This window comes from Anas platyrhynchos, chromosome 15, assembly GCF_047663525.1.
Source record: "Anas platyrhynchos isolate ZD024472 breed Pekin duck chromosome 15, IASCAAS_PekinDuck_T2T, whole genome shotgun sequence".
NCBI lineage: Eukaryota > Metazoa > Chordata > Aves > Anseriformes > Anatidae > Anas > Anas platyrhynchos.
In genome coordinates, this window is record NC_092601.1 from 19,425,833 (window position 1) to 19,443,190 (window position 17,358).

At 49.6% G+C, this 17,358-nt stretch overlaps 2 protein-coding genes across 3 annotated transcripts; one reads left to right on the forward strand and one right to left on the reverse strand.

Moving 5' to 3' along the window:
• Positions 1 to 561: 561 nt before the first annotated feature.
• Positions 562 to 11,588, reverse strand: UBFD1 (ubiquitin family domain containing 1). The gene is made up of 7 exons (XM_027468739.3): positions 11,434 to 11,588; positions 10,999 to 11,232; positions 10,721 to 10,929; positions 9,522 to 9,587; positions 9,204 to 9,309; positions 6,604 to 6,686; positions 562 to 5,352 (listed from the first exon to the last, which is right to left on the reverse strand). The coding sequence occupies exons 1-7, from the start codon at positions 11,450 to 11,452 to the stop codon at positions 5,242 to 5,244; spliced, it is 828 nt and encodes a 275-aa protein (XP_027324540.3). The 5' UTR covers positions 11,453 to 11,588; the 3' UTR covers positions 562 to 5,241.
• A 428-nt stretch (positions 11,589 to 12,016) lies between these two features.
• EARS2 (glutamyl-tRNA synthetase 2, mitochondrial) lies at positions 12,017 to 17,351 on the forward strand. Of its 2 annotated transcripts, none has more exons than XM_027468738.3 (9): positions 12,017 to 12,174; positions 12,270 to 12,425; positions 12,974 to 13,163; positions 13,419 to 13,891; positions 14,727 to 14,835; positions 15,014 to 15,167; positions 15,929 to 16,059; positions 16,439 to 16,574; positions 17,089 to 17,351. In XM_027468738.3, exons 1-9 carry the CDS (start codon positions 12,075 to 12,077, stop codon positions 17,170 to 17,172), a joined length of 1,533 nt encoding a protein of 510 aa, XP_027324539.3. In that variant the 5' UTR covers positions 12,017 to 12,074; the 3' UTR covers positions 17,173 to 17,351. The 2 variants fall into 2 exon arrangements, with proteins under 2 accessions (XP_027324539.3, XP_071879952.1); XM_072023851.1 differs by having other exon boundaries at positions 12,039 to 12,174; positions 12,329 to 12,425.
• Positions 17,352 to 17,358: the final 7 nt, after the last annotated feature.

Consider the following 17,358-nt stretch of genomic DNA (forward strand, 5'->3'; position numbering starts at 1 on the left):
GGAGGCGCTGCCCCGGCCCCCCCCGAGCCAGGAGCCGCCCGTGCTGCCAGCCGGGGGGGGCATCGCCTCCCGGGGGCTTTGTTGCGGCAAGAGCAGCACTGAACGGGGGCGTCCCCTTATCGGGATTAACGGGGGGGAGGTTAAAAGCGTTAAAAAAAGGGAGGTTAAGCGTTAAAAAGTGGAGTCTGGTGGAAGCCCTGTAATAGGCCAAGCTCCTGAGCAGCCGTGCTCGGTGGGCTGGCTGTGTGCGAACACGGAGCTGAGCCTGCCCCGCGGGGTGCGACATCAAACAGGAGTGAGCCCCGTTTGCAAACAGGGACCAGCACAGCGCTGTCCTGTAACTCAGCCTCTTGGTGTGAGGTGCTGGAGGGCAGCAGCAAACGCAAATCTCCATCCCAGGAGAGGCACCAGAAACAGCACTAACAACGAGCCCTGATTGCTGCGGGTTTCTGTGAACGTCTTTCTATCCAGAAACAAAGTGCGAACTCACTCGGGGTTGTTCACACTGTGAGAAGTAGGTTAGCACGTACAGAACACTGAAACACTCAAACACAGAAAGAATTAATTATCAAACTTTAATTCATAAGACTAATATTACAGAATAAAACAAATAGGATAACCAGTCAAGGTTACACTTAAAAAATCCAGCAGTGCAAATCTAAGACTAAATAGTTGTCATCTCCCCCTCCCCAGAAATAGGCAATAGATTATTTAAAAATACCATAAAACATGGCACTTACATATTTCATTTAAAATAAATCTGCAGTGGACAAAAACATCTAAGACCTTCTTTCTTTGAAAACAAACAGACAAAAAGAAATGAATTGCTCAGAACATGGATAAGACATAGTGAACTTCCATGAGCCACAGAAAGCAAATCCTTGGCTAGAAGGTAAAACGGCCACATGGTTCATACAACACTTGCCACAGCTCTCCTGGTCCCTTTCTTCCTTCTCCCCAGCGACTAGGACGTTAACTGGCAAAGCAAGATGCTGACAACCTAATTCTAACAGGTGGCAAAAGGCCAGAGTACAAAACTTAAAATGAAAACAGTTCCATTGGAAAATAAAGTTACAAAGGAAAAAAGAGTAAACAGAAGAAGGAAAATGTTGAGAACAAACCTTGCTCCACTGAGTTGGCACAGCAAGCGACCAGAGCCCGGGCTCTGCTGAGAGCGCGCCTGTGCCCCACCAGCACCCGAAGGGGGCACAGAACAGAGCACTGCCAACACACGGCACCCGCACGGCGTCACTGCAAGTGGACTGCTGTTCTTTGGACCTTAAAGTACGAAGCGATGGGTACAAACAGCGCCAAGTACGACATTTAACAGGCTGTGTGCGTGTTGCCAGCTACAATGTATTGCACGCTACCAGTTCCTCTAGCTCTTTTAATTCGGATCACCTCTTCTTTTTCATGATTATCCTTACTTTAGTTACACATTTCTCACCAAACCGTGTCACTGATGGACATTAACGATTTAATCTTAAGCTTGATATGAAAAACCCGCAAGTAATACAAGATTTCCACGCATGATGCAGTCTACGTTCAAACCCACCCAAGCTTTATTGATGCCCTTTTGTAGTCCTAACCGAATACTGACGCAGGAGCCGCTCACGCAGAGCACAGCAGCAGAAGGAACACCAAACCCTCAACCAGGACAGGAACAGGAACCCCGCAGCAGGGCGCACGGAGAGGTGAACGAATCGCAGGAGGTGCAGCGTTTCAGCTCGCCGTGGGCAAAGGGCTCCGAGCAGCTCTGTAACTGGTTCCTTAAAACCGGTGTCCTGGCGGGCAGGTTCTGCTCCTGCACGCTGCTGGCGAGGGCAGTGAGGACAGACCTCCGGGCACCGGCTGCCACCTCGGTGTGGGGACACCGCCTGCGCGCTGCTGGAACCCGCGCCTGCACGCCGGGTGCTCTGATCAAACACCGGGCGTGATGCTGGAAGGAACAGTACCCAGAAACGGTGCTCACGGGGAGTTACATCTGTATCCAGCAGGGACCTGATCTCCGCAGAAAGGCATTACATCGTTATTTAAGAGAAATAATCAAACTTTTGCATAGGAATCACCACAGATATTACCATAGACTTCCTATGGAAGAGTACACGTTGGCTCTCAAAACAATCTTCATCAGCCAACTTAAAATTCTGACTGCATTTGCACTTTACTCATAATATTTGTCTTACCAAGGGCTAACCACCGCATCCTTCCACAGAACCATTTCTCATGGCAAATCTGCTCTGGAGAGCATCACAGTCATCAGAGAGTAAAATCCAAAACCAAGACAGAGGCTAGGGAACGGCTCCCTAGTTAGACAAGCTGTGACACAGTGCAACTAAAGATACTGAATGTTTTCTTAGATGTTAATGATCACTAACACCAAGAATCACCTTGGAAAAATGGGTATATACCAGAAGATATAAAGTTCCATGATTCCAAAAGAGAAAGGATTTTAAAAGCGATGCTAAGTTCAACAGGAAAATTCATGTCAAAGAACTCCCAAGAATCCTACTCAATTAAGCCAACAAACACCAGTTAAAGCGTTTCAGATGAGCAACACCTTCCCGTGTTTTAATTCAAACTTTGCACATAGAACAAAAAAAGAAAAAAAGAAGAAAATTCCATTTTTCAAATCAAATTCAACTAGAAATTGAAGTACCTAAACAACCATCTTAGTTTATAATGTTCTTTTTTTCACATTTAAAGCTGCTTTGTAACCACCACCTTTTATATTCTGTTTCTTTAGAGATGATTTATTGTACCTGGCACAGGACGCAGAGCACTCGGGAGGGAATGCGAAATGCTAACTCCTGCAGTGCTCTGCCTGCCCAGGTGCCCTTCTCGCTTCGACAGCGCTCCGGTCGGGTGCGTGCCCTCCCGCAGCAGCAGCACTGCACTCACCCGAGTTATTGCATCGAACGTGGAAGCCACGGCAACTCTGGGGAAGAGTTGGAACTAAGGTACACGTCCTCTCAGGGAGCAAGCCAGCGAAAGAACAGGAAAGGAAAATGGAGTATGAGTGATGTACAGACAGGGCCGAGCAGGTCAAGTAGCAAGTGGAAGCTGATAACCACAGAACCAACAACACTGGCAAGTGCAAAGGTGAAGCCAAGTGACAGAAAGAAACAGTGTCACTAATTATCCTAATATACCATATACATACAATAGATGATGCAGTACTGGAGTGCACACACTTCCCACCGGGTACTGAAATGGAAATTTAAGCCTTAACACCAGGATTGGCAATTAGAAAACAATAGGAGTGACAATAGGAGTGTCAGCTGCATTTAAGTTGTAGTTACACCTCCAATTAATGGGTCCCAGCCCCTCTGCCTGCATTCACTCACCCCGAGCGCTTGGAAGGGGTCGTTCTGGGGAGCTGGCAGCACTCCTGCAGGGATCACGCCCGTCTCCGCGCACTCACGGCAAGACACACTGCTGCTGGCTTGTATACAGGAAGGAAATACCTCAAGCTACAAGAGTAACGAGCACACCACTAGTTTATATGTTGGATATGAAACACCTTAAAGTCGTATTGCATGGATGTTCTAACTGAAAATACAAAACAAAAGCTGCTGATGTTGCCATCAAGAGTCTACAGGTAAACACGCAACCGTAACACACCATAAAATGAACGCTTTTCTGAGTCTCTCAAATAAAAAAAAATACTCGTTTGGGAATTTGCACCTGCTGAGTTTCAACTGGGCTACTTCAAGGAAAGGGAAAAAAGGACGTGGGATATATTCAGCTCAACTATTCAAAAAGGATATTTCTAAGTGAGCTTCACAAAATGTTGAGCTATTTGTATGAATTAATATCAAACCCACAGTGTTACAAAAAAAAAGTGATCTGTTAGATGCAGGTTTAACACACAGCAAGACTGATTCAGTCTGACTGCACGATACAATCTGTTACGGTTGTGCACCTTTTCAGGACTGAAAGGTCCGTTCAGAAAACCTGAGATAAATGGCACGTTCATTGCTGAGATGACACAGAATATCACAAACCAAAGGCAAGGAGCAGTATTTCAGACAGACCTAGATGCAAGAACTTATTGTAAACTTGAGCAAAAGAAAAGCTGAAAGGTAATTTAAATTTCAAAAGTTAGTTGCTAGATAGACATCCCTCATTTGGTAAGATTCACTGAACGTGATACTTTTAAACTGTCAAATCCAGGTCACAAAAGACTACTGCAGTTATTCCGAATGGGAAATGGCATCGGAGCTTCTCTCTCCCACCTCTGCCCTCCTCCCAACAAAAAACAAGACAGGAAGGTCTCTTTGGTTCGCTTCCTTTGCGAGATTTGTGTTTCTCCTTCAGTGCACTCCCACCAGGCAGCGTTAGGCAGCGCACCCCGGAGTTTTTTGTTTGTTTTTTCCAGTGGGACAGGTGAGTGTCACACCAACGGCTGCAAAACGGCTCCGGACTGCAACACGCACAATCAAGAGAATGCTCCTAAAATGTAGCACCCCAGGCAGGAGGTAAAAGAGGAGCAGGGAGGTATGCACACGAGAGGAAAACAACTAAAGTGGCATGGAATGGGCCAGTAAGCAGCACTGGGGCACGGTGATAACAACACATCCACAGTGGTATTCACCTGCTCCAAACATGCCACCCAGAGTACCAACCCAGAGCTGAGAGAGGGGGAGAGAGAGCACACGGCATCTTTGGGTTTAAGGAAACAAAATCAGAGGTTTTCTACCAAAGATTCAAACCTGAAATAAAAGGGCCAGCAGAATATGGCTTACTAAACATCAATTTTGCATACTGTTTAAAGTTTATTATTTAAAAACTGTTTCTGAAGTTCTCAGTCACAACCAAGTAACTAAATTAAGTTTAATGCTTGTAACTGAAAGATTATGAAAATATCTGTTTTTGTTCAAACCATGTAAAAAATCCTCGATAATACATTGTAATATTTACTTTTTAAAACTAAATTGGAAGATCAACTCTCAGCAGATTTAAGTGTATTACACACGGTATTTTGTGAATTAAGATTTATTGATTTCCACTGTATTTGCTTTAAATATGGTTGAAGCTGACTGCAGAAAAGGGATGGTGAAATTTAAGTTAAAAGTAAACTAATGGTGAAAGAACATCACCTCTGGCTTCCATCAATGCCTCGTTTATCATATTTTATTAATAAAGTTCCAGGACTATCACATCCAGGGATGTTGGAGGCCTCTCCCAGCAGTGTCCTTAGCTTTGTGTCATTTTCCTGTGCCAGAGGTGAGCGTGCTTTCAAAAATACTGCCACTTTCCCAGCACCGTGTCTTTGATTGCATCAACATATTGAGTTGGTACCCAATAGACCCAGTAGTAAGATGCTTCTGTTGGGCCCAGCTGAAATGCCTGCAAAGTTAAAAATGACAACATTTACATGTGGAAAACAGAACAGCTTACACCAGACAGCATGGACATACGTCTTACCCACGGCAGAAAGCAAACAAGTCTGCTATACCCACGGCCTCTTTCAAGGATGTTGTATGCACCACACATTTGGTGTGCAATTAAAGGAAACGTTCCTCTGAGAAACAACTGCAAAGAACCAATTAAGTGATGAGCTCTTCCCTTTATCACAGCTGCAACAAACTCTCTTGGCCAGTTTCAAAAACACGAGGAACTTAAGGAAGACAGAATCTAATGCACCCCCAAAGGTAAGTCTCTAAAGGAATTATGCACAGAGTTATGAAGACAAGTAGGAACTAAGACAACAAACGTGTTTTCATAAATGAAATCTCAGAATTTTAATTTGTCTATCTAAATAGACAGAATGTCCTATTCTCTTATTTATGTAAGCAGAAATCGGAGAGGAGCATTATGGCATGCCAATAACCTCTACCCTTGTTTTAGGATGATTATTGTATCATTTCTGGAAGAGGTTTTCTTATATCGGTGATCAAAAACCAAATATTTGCAAAAAGACTAGATCAGCTCCCTCCTGCAGACAATGATTCTAAGGTACAGCATTTTCCCTTTCTTCCCCTAAAGAAAGGGAGCAGACTTATATAAGGAAATTACTTCAACTTCAGAAGTTGAATTCAGAAGAATTACTGCAATTCCTGTAGAGTACATAAAGCAAAACCTCAAAAGAAACAGCCAGTAGAATTAGCACTGCTCTCCTTAAATGTGTTACTTTTCTATAACCAATACCAGTTTTTCAGAAAATTAAGTGTGAAAAAAAATCATTACCGAATCAAATCACTTTCCTTTTAAAACCAGCAGCAAGACCTGTTATTTACATAAATAGAACAGAAACCAGAAATTCAACTAGATATAGGAAAATATCACTAACATTAAGAAATCATGAGTATTTTTAAGAAAGCATGGGTATTTTTACACTGCTGTAACAGTCACGAGATGGAGGATGTTAAATGGCACTACCACTCGTGTGAGACCAGCCCAGAGTTCCACGGAGTAGCAGATATCCCATACGCCACCCAAAATATTTACATTATGACCACAGACAATGTTGACATTCCACAACACGAGGCTGGTATTGCTATCAGTCCCAGACTTGCTCTATTTTGAGAGCCTTCCTCCTGCATATTTGCATGAAGTAACTGGAATGATATTATTAATTAAAGTAGAGACATTACTTACCATCATGTGATAATCTTCGTGTCCTTCAATAGGTTCACTCACCACATTTTTAATGGACCCCATGGGTAACTTTTCTGTTCTCTCTACATCAAAATTGATCAAAGTATTATTTCTGAGACACGAGGAAGATGTATGTTATGCTAATGTCAAACACCACCTCCGTCATTTCCAAAAGCTCCTCGGGTGTCAGGCTTTCCCACTAGGGTGAACTTTGGGTATCTGCTGCTGAGAGGAACATCTTCCACGTCACCATACAGCCCCCAGCTGGAGCTCTAGGAACATAAAGGAATCCCAAACTGGACCGCACAGATCCCCACCTTTTGATGTCTCTGCAGCACACGAAGTACTTCAGGGTACCTGATGTGGGCCTTAAATTCAGCGAGGGGAAATTTCATGTTTCTCCCTAAGGAACTCCACTTGTAGCAGCAGGATTGCTCCCATAGTGAAAACTCGTCCAGGTGTAAGAATATTCAGGACTATCAAGGATTACACTACGCTCTGCAGAAATGACAAGGCTGAAGGAAGCTGAGGGGAGAGGCTAGCTAACCCTTTGAGGTCTAGTTCTGGTTTTAACCCGAGGCAGTGCTCAGCTGTCACTATAAGAGCACAGGCAAGGAAACATTCATGTCTAAGTAGGGAAAGAAAAAGAAAAAAAAAAAGGGAAACTGAAAGAAAAAAAGATGACTACAATTAGGTGATAGACTAAGGTCAGCCAGCCAGAAGCAACCAGCAAGAACGACACGGTGTAGTGTCCAGAGATTTTCTGTCTCAGTTATGTCCCTGCTTCTTTCTGAAGACCTAACTCCAAGAAGCTTCCTTTCAGTTCCAGCTTTCAGTGTCAGCCTAAAATTACTTTCTTGCACATAAGACAGAAAAAAACGTAAACTGAACAAAGAATTCCTTAGCTCTACATAATTGATTCTTGTGAACCAGAAAAAAATCCACCTCCTTAAGAAGGTGAACAGGGAGATAAACATATTCAGTCTGGGCTGTAAAGACAAATATTCTTTATCTCAGTGCTGTAACTAAGCTGACTCTAAACTGTCCCTGTGAGACTTGCAACTCCTTCACGGAGTGAAATCCTGCTTTGCACTCATTTATCACCCCACAATTGAATTACTTCTCGCAACATCTCAGCAACAGGCAAATCCATGCTACCGATGACTATATGAAATGTACACAGAGCAGCTGAGAAGCACGTACCCTCATCAGCCCTTAGGCTACAAAAACGTACAGTGTGATGTGGGAAGCAAAGGGAGGCTGTGTATGGGATAAATCAGTTGCAGTTTTCCAAGACTGCCAAGTTAAAAAGAAAAAAAAGAGCCACAACAACAAAAACTACGTTAACAGCTACTTGTGTTTATTCTGGCCCTTATGCGCTGGCGTCTACCAGGAGTTTCTCAGAGCAGGAAGTTTTCCTCTCACCAGCAGCCAGCAATTATAAGCAGTCCCTGAAGGAAGCAAGCTGCTGCTAATTTGGGGAAGTAGGGAAACAGGTTATATTAAAGACAGAGGACTATTAAGAAGAATCAAATTTCAAAGCTTAAGAAGCACTGATCTAGAGCACTTCAGAAATACTGAACTTGAAACCGGTCTAGAATGTGAGGGAAAAGGATTAATTACCTCAATACTACTCACGTATTTACAACACTTTATCAGTAAGAAAAAACCAACATGTGCCCAAGTTATAGAGGAAAAAACGCAGCGTCCCTGTCGCTTAGCCTAAGAGATCTCACTGCGATTTATACCAGTGGAGATTTTAAAGACAGAAAACCCTCGAGTTCACAATCAAGTCTGTCCTACATAGGAAAGGTCAAAAACTTTTGAGATTTCTGCTTACTTTGGAAATAACGTAGCAGCTGGAGGTGCCATCCAAAGCTAACATTACCATCCAATTAGGTTATTTTACTGGGACAGCGAGCAAGCACTTCTATTCTTCTTGCTCATCAATATAACACTGCCCCATCCTGGTCAAACTAAAGGCTTCCTTTGGAGGCAGGGGGATTATCTGAGACGTCCTCAGCAATGCACGTTATCACCACAGCACTGTCAGCTCCTCCTGGCACCGCTCAAGACGGTAAACTGATTCCTCTGCACAGCAACACATGCCATAGTTTCTGCAGTTGTACATCACTGAAACAAGACACCCAACTGATTTTGGTTGGAAGGACAAATAACGACAGAGATGCCAGCACTCCTACTCTTATTCCCAGCTCTACGATTCTCTTTTGAGTCGCAGCCAAGTCATTGAGCCGCTATGTGATGCTGGCATCAAACCAATGTTTATGAAGTACTTTCGAGATACGTTAGAAATGCCAAATATTGTAATTTATATTTGGACCTATGAATAGCAGATTGGAACGTCAGTCTACTGGCACAACTGAACTCATGTTTTCCAAGAACAGAAATAAAATATCAACCAATAGTCGATAATACGAGAGAACAGCATTTGAGAACCAGCAGCAAAACTTAATTCTGAGGTAATAAAATAACAATATTATTCCCCGAACACAATTTAATCACATCAGAAACTTTCTAGCTCACACAGTTCACTTATACCCCAAACATTAATTATTCATCTCAGAATTTGAGTCGCTCACCTTTTGTACCAATCCATAGCTGGTCTTGCTCAAGTTTGAAGGTCAATCTTACTTTCCCCCCTGATTTGTTGTACATGCCAGATAATGGCACCGTTGGCAGGCGCTCCTACAAAAAAAGCAACACAGTAAGGTGCGGTGAAACACTAACAGGAGAAGGCTTGTCCTTTTGGATTTTTAACCATACAGATGATCTGATTTCCCAGTTTTCAGAAGAAAGAAGAAGAAGGAGAGGTAAAGCCATCAAAGAAAGGTCTCAGGCCATAGAAAAAGCCCTCTCTTTTCTAATTGCAACAACGTCTCAAGTACTCATTTACTGACCTGAACGCCTTTAACAGAAGGCATCACATCATCGGGTTTTCCTTTATCCAATACTTTTCTGTGTTGCTACAAGGTAAAAGCAGAAGTTAGAATTTACAGAAACACCAGAGAATTGTTCACGTTACTTCTAACGCGCCCTGAGCTGACCATCACCCAACAGCGCCAGTTAAAAACTATTCAGTCACTTATCACACGGGAACTGTTAATTTTCAAAGTTAACGAGCACTTCCTAGGAGAGTCTAAACAAATTATATAGATGAATAAAATCCCAATACAATGCAAAGGGTAACATCCCTCGTAGAATTCACGTCTACACTGTATGTATACAAAGCCCACGCCTCACAATAGCGTCGTACATGCTGAATCACATTGGTGGCATTTGGCAAGACAGTTTGAACAGTCCAGTGTTACACTCAGTGAATGGCAGAAAACCCTCCACATCTGACAGCGCAGCATAGCGCAACACAGCAGCAAACCAGGCCAGATTAGAGCAGTAGTAACTAAGAAAAACATGCTCACAGCTCGTAAGTTGCTGAGTACCTTTAAACAATGATGGAACTTACAGTGAACGTGAACTATGATAAATTACAGAGAAACAAAAGCACGTCTCATAAAGGTTGTAGATCAATGGTGCACGTTTTAATTTTTATTTAAATTTATTCTGAGAGGGGCTGGTGATACCTTGAGCTAAAAATCCTTTATCAGCCCACCGTGCTGCAGCACAGCCACCAAAACACGCCTGGCTGCATCGTGCTTCGCTTGCTACTAGGAGGCAACGCTTTGACGCAAGAGGAGCATTCACAGCAACCACGCTCCCTGCAGCGCTTGGGAAGCTGAGAGAATTGCTCTCTTGGTGTCCATTTAGAGGCAGTTTTTGGAAACCAAGTTCTTCTGTGTCTACCAAAATTAGTCAGGTTTTGGATATAATTAATCTTGGCTGCGTTTGAGCTAACAACCATGAAACATTTCCTTTATTTAACGTTTCTGCCTGAAGTGCCTGGCAGCAGCACAGGAGGTGTCCTGAGCACCAGGCTCCGCTGGGCCGGGTGTTTCTGTGCTGTGAGACCCTCTCCACACTCGGCTGTCCCAACCAAAGCCCCTGCCCTGCTCCGAGGGCCCCACGGCGGCTGCAGAGCCCCACAGGAGAACCGCCCAAGCCCCGCAGCGCTGCCCCCCGGGCTCGCGGAGCCGCCCACAACCTTCTGCCTGCAGAGCGGCTCCTTCTTGTTCTCCTCGGCCTTGACCTCCTGCTGGGCGGCCTCCTTGGGCGTGTTGACCGCCAGCACGTCGTTGATGGTGGAGCCCACCACCATGATCTTGGCTCCGTTCGTCACCTTGATCTCCCGCAGCGTCTTCTCCTCGGGCAGCAGCCCCTTGAACATCACCTTCTGCATGGCGGGCGGGAGGCCTGCGGGCGATGGGGGGGGGTTACCGGGGGCCCGGCCGCCCCGAGGGGCTCGGGGCCGCCCCCACCGACCTGTGAGCGAGTGGATCTCCTGCTTCAGGTCGGCGCCGGTGCCGTCCAGCCGGACCTTGACGTCGTACTTGTTCTTGTTCCAGATCACCTTCAGCTCCACCAGCTCCTCGCCGCCCTCGGCCGCGCCGCCGTTGCTGACGGAGGCCGGGGGGAGCCGGCGCCCCTCGCCCTGCGGGGAGCCGCCCTCCCCCCCGCAGCCTCCGGCCTCCGCCTCCATGGCCGGGCCCTCGGCACCTGCGGGAGCGCACGGGAAGGGACGGGACGGGAAGGGACCGGCAACCGGGTGCGGCACCGGGCGCGACGGCGACACCGACACCAGCCCCAGCCCCAGCCCCAGCCCAGGCCCCCGGCCCAGGCCCCCGGCCCCGCCCCGTGCGGCCCAGCCGCCCCCGGCCGCCCCCCGGCGCCCCCCGCCCCGGTGCCGCCCGCTCGTACCTGGCGCGGCGGCGGCCATGATGATTGTGTACAATCTGCCGCGGGGCACGCCGGGAAGCGCCCGCCGCGGGGAGCGCTGGGGGCTGGGCCGCGCCGGCACCCGTAGCCCCGCCCCCCCCGGCCCGGCCCCGAGCCCCGCGCGGCGAGAAGGGGGCAGCGGGGCCTTTACGGGGAGCCCCGCCCCTGCAGGCTGCGGGCGCGCTGATTGGCTGAGCGCTGAGGGCGGAAGGGGCGCGGCGGGACGGAGCCGGCACCCAGGGCGGAAGTGGCGCCGTGATTGGTTGGACGCTGAGGGCGGAAGTGCCCTGAAAGGTGGTGCCGGCACTGAGGGCGGAAGAGGCGCTGTGATTGGCTGGACAGTGAGGGCGGAAGCGGCGTGCAGTGCGAGCCGGCACTGAGGGCGGAAGCACTCCGTGATTGGCTGGGAACCGAGGGCGGAAGTGGTGTGTGGGGCGTGCCAGCACTGAGGGCGGAAACAGTCTGTGATTGGCTGGCTCTTGAGGGCGGAAGCGGTATCAGGGCGTGCCGGCAGTGAGGGCGGAAGCATTCTGTGATTGGCTGGGAACTGAGGGCGGAAGCGGCGTGCAGCGCGTGCCGTAGCTGAGGGCGGAAGCGGCGCGGTGCCGGCCGGGCGCTGCGGGATGGCGCGGGCCGTGCGGGCGCTGAGCGGCGGCGGCGCGGCCGGGCCGGGGCCGGGGCCGGGGCCGGGGCCGCGGGTGCGCTTCGGGCCCAGCCCCACAGGTACCGGGCGGGGGCGGGCGGGGGGCGGGGGGCGCGTTCGGGGCCGCCCCGAGGCTCCCCCCGGCCGTGACCGCCCCGCGCCGTCCCCGCCGCAGGTCGGCTGCACCTGGGGGGGCTCCGCACCGCGCTCTGCAACTTCCTGTTCGCCCGGCAGCGCCGCGGGGCCTTCGTGCTGCGCATCGAGGACACCGACCGGCTGCGGGCACTGCAGGGCGCCGCTGACGGCATCGAGGACATGCTGCAGTGGGCAGGTAGCGGGGGGGGCACGGCACGGGGCAGGGCACGGGGCAGGGCACAGCACGGGGCTCAGCACCCCGCGGGGCCGGGCCGTGCACCGGACGCCTCGTGCCGGGAGCAGCACACAGCTGCTCACAGCCCCCCCTGACAAATTATACAATAAATGAAAGGATGAACTGCACGTGCGGTGTTCACCAAAAGGCGTCTGAAGGTGTCGCTTTGTGCTCTGAGTCCTCTGCTGTTTGCTTGACCCTAAGAGTGAGGGGAACTTCAGAGCAAGCAACTGCAATGAACTTAGAGCCAGATCCCGCCAGTGTCCCCACAAACAGATAAATTTTGGAGATCCGTGCCATTGAATACTAATTCTGGAGCAGGTGAAACAATTGGCCACGATCCCGGCTGTATTTCTGAAGCACCCTTTGTACACCTACCCCTGACTGATCCTTGCTGCAGGTCACCCATCAGAGCTGCCTGACCATTCACTGGCTTTAGCTGTTTTTCCTGCTGTGGGCTCCCCACACAACGCTCCATGCCCTGATGTCTCTGCCTTTCCATGTTCCAGGCATTGCCCCTGACGAAAGCCCTCGCCGTGGCGGTGCGTTCGGGCCCTACCGGCAGTCGCAGAGACTCGACCTGTACAGGCAGGCCTGCGACGTGCTCCTGGACCGCGGCGCGGCGTACCGCTGCTTCTGCACCCCGCAGCGCCTGCAGCTGCTGAAGAAGGAGGCGCTGCGGAACCAGCAGACCCCGCGGTAGGCAGTCCTCCTCCCCGGCCATTGCTTCTGTGCTGCGCACTCCCAGCCCCTTGGGACAAGGTGTGTGTGCTGGGAGTGTTGTCTCTGCGCCCTCAGAAGCTGAGGGGGGTGATGTCCAGAGATGAGAAGCTGACTGGAGTGTAATGGGCAGACCACAGCTGAAATTCAGGAATTTGTTTAGATTTGATCCCATGTAAGCGTGGTGGGGGTTGGTGTGTGTTAACCTGAGACCCCCGCTCTCCTTTCTCGAAGGTACGACAACCGCTGCCGGCACCTGACGCCCAAAGAGGTGGCTGAGAAGCTGTCGCAGGGCCTCGACTGGGTGGTGCGCTTCCGGCTGGAGAGGGGCGTGGAGCCCTTCCAGGACCTGGTCTATGGCTGGAACAAGCACGAAGTGGCAGAGGTGGAAGGTGACCCGGTGATTCTTAAGGGGGACGGCTTCCCCACCTACCACCTGGCAAACGTGGTGGATGACCACTACATGGCCATCAGCCACGTTCTGCGAGGAACTGAGTGGCTTACCTCAACGTCCAAGCACCTCCTGCTCTACAAAGCCTTTGGCTGGGATCCCCCTCAGTTTGGCCACCTCCCGCTGCTCCTGAACAAGGACGGTGCTAAGCTGTCGAAAAGGCAGGGGGACGTCTTCCTGGAGCGCTTTGCTCAGGATGGCTACTTGCCAGAGGCCCTGCTGGACATTATCACCAATTGTGGCTCTGGATTTGCAGGTAAGGGGAACGGGCTTGGCACTTGCTCGGACACTCCATGATGCCGACTTTTGGGCAAATTGGTTCCCAGTTTATTCTTGTATTCAAGAACTTTGACAGTGTTCAAAAGGATCAGGAAATAGTAGTCAAGCAACCAGTCTGAAGGGGCTTCTGTCACCAAAATGCTGCCAGGGCTTCTGCAGAGCTCCTGGGAAGGCCTCGGTGGTGGCCTGGGATGGTGGCAATGTTTCTGTCCACGTAAGTGGAGTCTAAAGTTTAAAGACTTCCTACTGGACAACGTCCTTCTCAAGGTGAAGAAGCCTTCTGCAAGCTCTTGGGAAAACTTGTATTCTGTAGTTAATGATTGCAGCCAAGTAACACATCTTTCACACTTGTTTAACCTGAAAGACCGTGAGAGGTTGACTCAGTTACTCCTTTTGCTCTCGCTGTGTGACTATTGCATGAGCTTATGTCTCAGGAACTTGGCTTGGGAATGAAACCTTTACTGGACAGCAGAGCCTCCTGGCCAGGTGTTATTTCTGCTGGGCCGAATGATGCAAGGGGTGTTTCACTGAAGGGTGTAACAGAGCCAGGCAGAATGTCCCAGTTCCTAGTTCCTTCACGGAGTCTGCTCGTCCAAAGAGGGCAACTTCCAGTGCGTGCCTGCCAGAAGTTCCCTCCTCGTATGTTGCTGCTTCCTATCAGCGCCGTGGAAGGCAGCCCTCCTCCTCCTCTCTCACCTCTTGGCCGTGCTGCTGCACCAGCGCTGAGCCTGGGGTTTGCAAGGAAAAGCAGTGACTTCAGTTCTCTGCTGGAGAGCGAATGCAAATCATAACCTCCTTGGGTTACGTTGCAGAGAAGCAGATGGGGAGGACTCTGGAGGAGCTGATCTCGCAGTTTGAAATTGGCAGGATCACGACCCATTCCGCCTTACTGGATCTTGAGATGCTCCCGGAATTCAACAGGTACAAACACCGGTGGTAACGTTAAATCTGAGTGGTCTGCTGCAGGATGTCTGCTTGGGGGTTTGATGTTGCTTTTCTAGCAGGTCTAAAGATCCAGCTGGTAAGTGTTGGGAGACTGAGATCATTAACGTTGGACTAACCCAAAGCAGTCTAAAAGCAGTTCTTTCCCTTGTCACAGGGTGCACCTCGCTCGCCACATTGAGAATGAAGAGCTTCGGCAGAAGCTAATTCGGGAGCTGCAGTCGCTGGTGGAGCGTGTCTATGGGGATCAACAAATGGATAAAGAGGTTCTAGAAAAGGAGTACGTGGAGCAAGTCCTTCTGATGAGAAAAGTATGAAAAGTGGTAGGGTTATGTTACTGCTTCGGGTAGTCCTGGAGCGTGGGACGCCGTGGGTTTGTGGGATCCTGCGTGGAGACTCAGCCGAGTTCTGGGCATTGCTTTGACCTGAGCTCTGCAGCCTGCAAACAGCAGGTGGCTGCCACTGCCAGTTCAAGGGAAAAACTGCCTAAACACGGTGGTGTAGTTAGCTGACCTGAAGGACTGGGTGGCATAGGCTGTGGACAGGATGGAAGATACCGTGGCTCTTCACAGTGTCAGGAAAGAGATGAAGCCAGCAGGTTCCCAGTCTGCCCCTGGGATGCTGCTGTAGCATCTGGTGAATTCCTTGCAGACCATGAAGTGTTCTTAAAAGGGCGAGCAAAGTCCCTGTCTGCAAGCACGAGGGTGGTGGTGGCAGCAGGGACTGGGCCAGCCATGTGACTTGCTACGTGTCTCATGAGAGGCAGCTCTGAGTGTGGCAAGCCACTTCCCAGGCTGAACTGTGAGTCAGCTGCGTGTGGCTGAGCAGGATGCATAGAGCAGCCCCGCAGGCTGCTTTCGTGTCGTGTTCACACCAGCTGGTTACGGCTGCGGAAGAACGAAGCAGCCGGAACGTCAGCGCTTCACGTTTCTTTCGAGAGGTACAAAGCGCAAGGCAGCGGCGTGTTTGGACCCTCTTCAATTGTTTGTGAAGTCCAGAGAGCAGCAGCTACCTCCCTCCTCGCCCCCTCACCTTGGCCCTCAGCCGTGACAGCTTTGCTTTCTTCCTCCAGGGTCACATAAGCCTCCTGAAGGACCTGGTGTCGTGTGACTATGCTTACTTGTGGGTCAGGCCCTCAGTGTCCCAAGAGCAGCTCCAAACTATTTCTGCAGAAGCAGATGACATAGGAAAACTAGTCATAGGGTAAGTGTCTCTTTCCAGCTCTGTACGCACCACCTGTCCGCCCCAGAGCATCGCTCTGGGCTGCTGTGCTCCTGTTGGACACGCTCATGGTTTTCATTTGTTTTGGTTTACTTCAGAATGTGCTGCTAATGACTGGTTCTGAGTGTCTTTAACTGAAAGGCTGCTTACCAGCAGGAATGCTTACATTAAAGCTCTTGGGATTGAGCATTAATCCTAACGCTTAGGGCAGGAGAGAAAACCCTGAACTGCTAGAATTGTGAGAAGATTTTGCAAAACCAGTCTGAGGCAGCTGGCAGTTCTCTAAGTCACTAGATGCTTCTGGGTAGGAGTCCTGTGTGCTGTACGTCCCCAGACTGTAAGGGCATCTCCTTTCCTAAAGGCTTATGGAGAGACAAACAGCTGTTTTGACCATGGAGGAGTTGAACAAAGACCTCAGAAACCTTCAGAAGCAAACCAGAGAGACTAAGTACAGCAGCATGATGAAGCTCCTTCGCCTGGCTCTCAGTGGGCAACAGGTAAAAAAAAAAAAAAAAAAAAAAAAAAGTTCTGAGACTGGGACCTTCTCTTTTCCTGGCTGTGGTTTATTTTTTTCAAACAGCTACCTTCTCTCTGATACCAAGATACTGGTATTTTGGTGGCACATCCTGCAAGAATTCACATCAGTTGCTGTTACGAGTGAAAGTACTGATGTGCAGTTCTGGAGGAAAGGCTGCTCTGAAAGTTTCAGGAAGGCAGAAATTGTTAAGGCATGAATGTGCTGGTCACAAATGTGGGGTTAGGAAAAACTTCTGGACCAGCTGTCTTTCTGGTTCAGTTTGATCATTCTTAGTATTTTGGCACTCAGTATTTTAGTACTTTGGGAGGGGAAAAAAAAATAAATCTTGCTTTGAGATTGCTGTTAGACTGAGGGCAGGGGTTTTCTGAGCAATCTGATAGCTAATCACGCTGTCGCTTCCTGCCTGGTGGTGCAGACATTTGGACTGAGAAGTGCAGGTTTCCGTTCCTACAATGACTTCTCGTGTGTTTCAGCACGGACCCAGCGTGGCGGAGATGATGGTGACTCTGGGGCCCAGAGAAGTGTGTGGAAGGCTACACAAAGCACTCTCCAGCTGACACCAGACCAGTGACTGCGGGGGTCAGCCCTGGCACAGCACCGTGTCCCCGAGCCCTGTGCCTCCAGGGGACAGCGCGATCAGCGGGGGTCGCACGAGGGGGGCTCTGGGCGGTGTTTGCGGTCTGTACGGCTGTGGAAGCCGAGTGAAAGCCAGCCCGCCTGGGAGCTGGCAGCAGGAGTGGCTC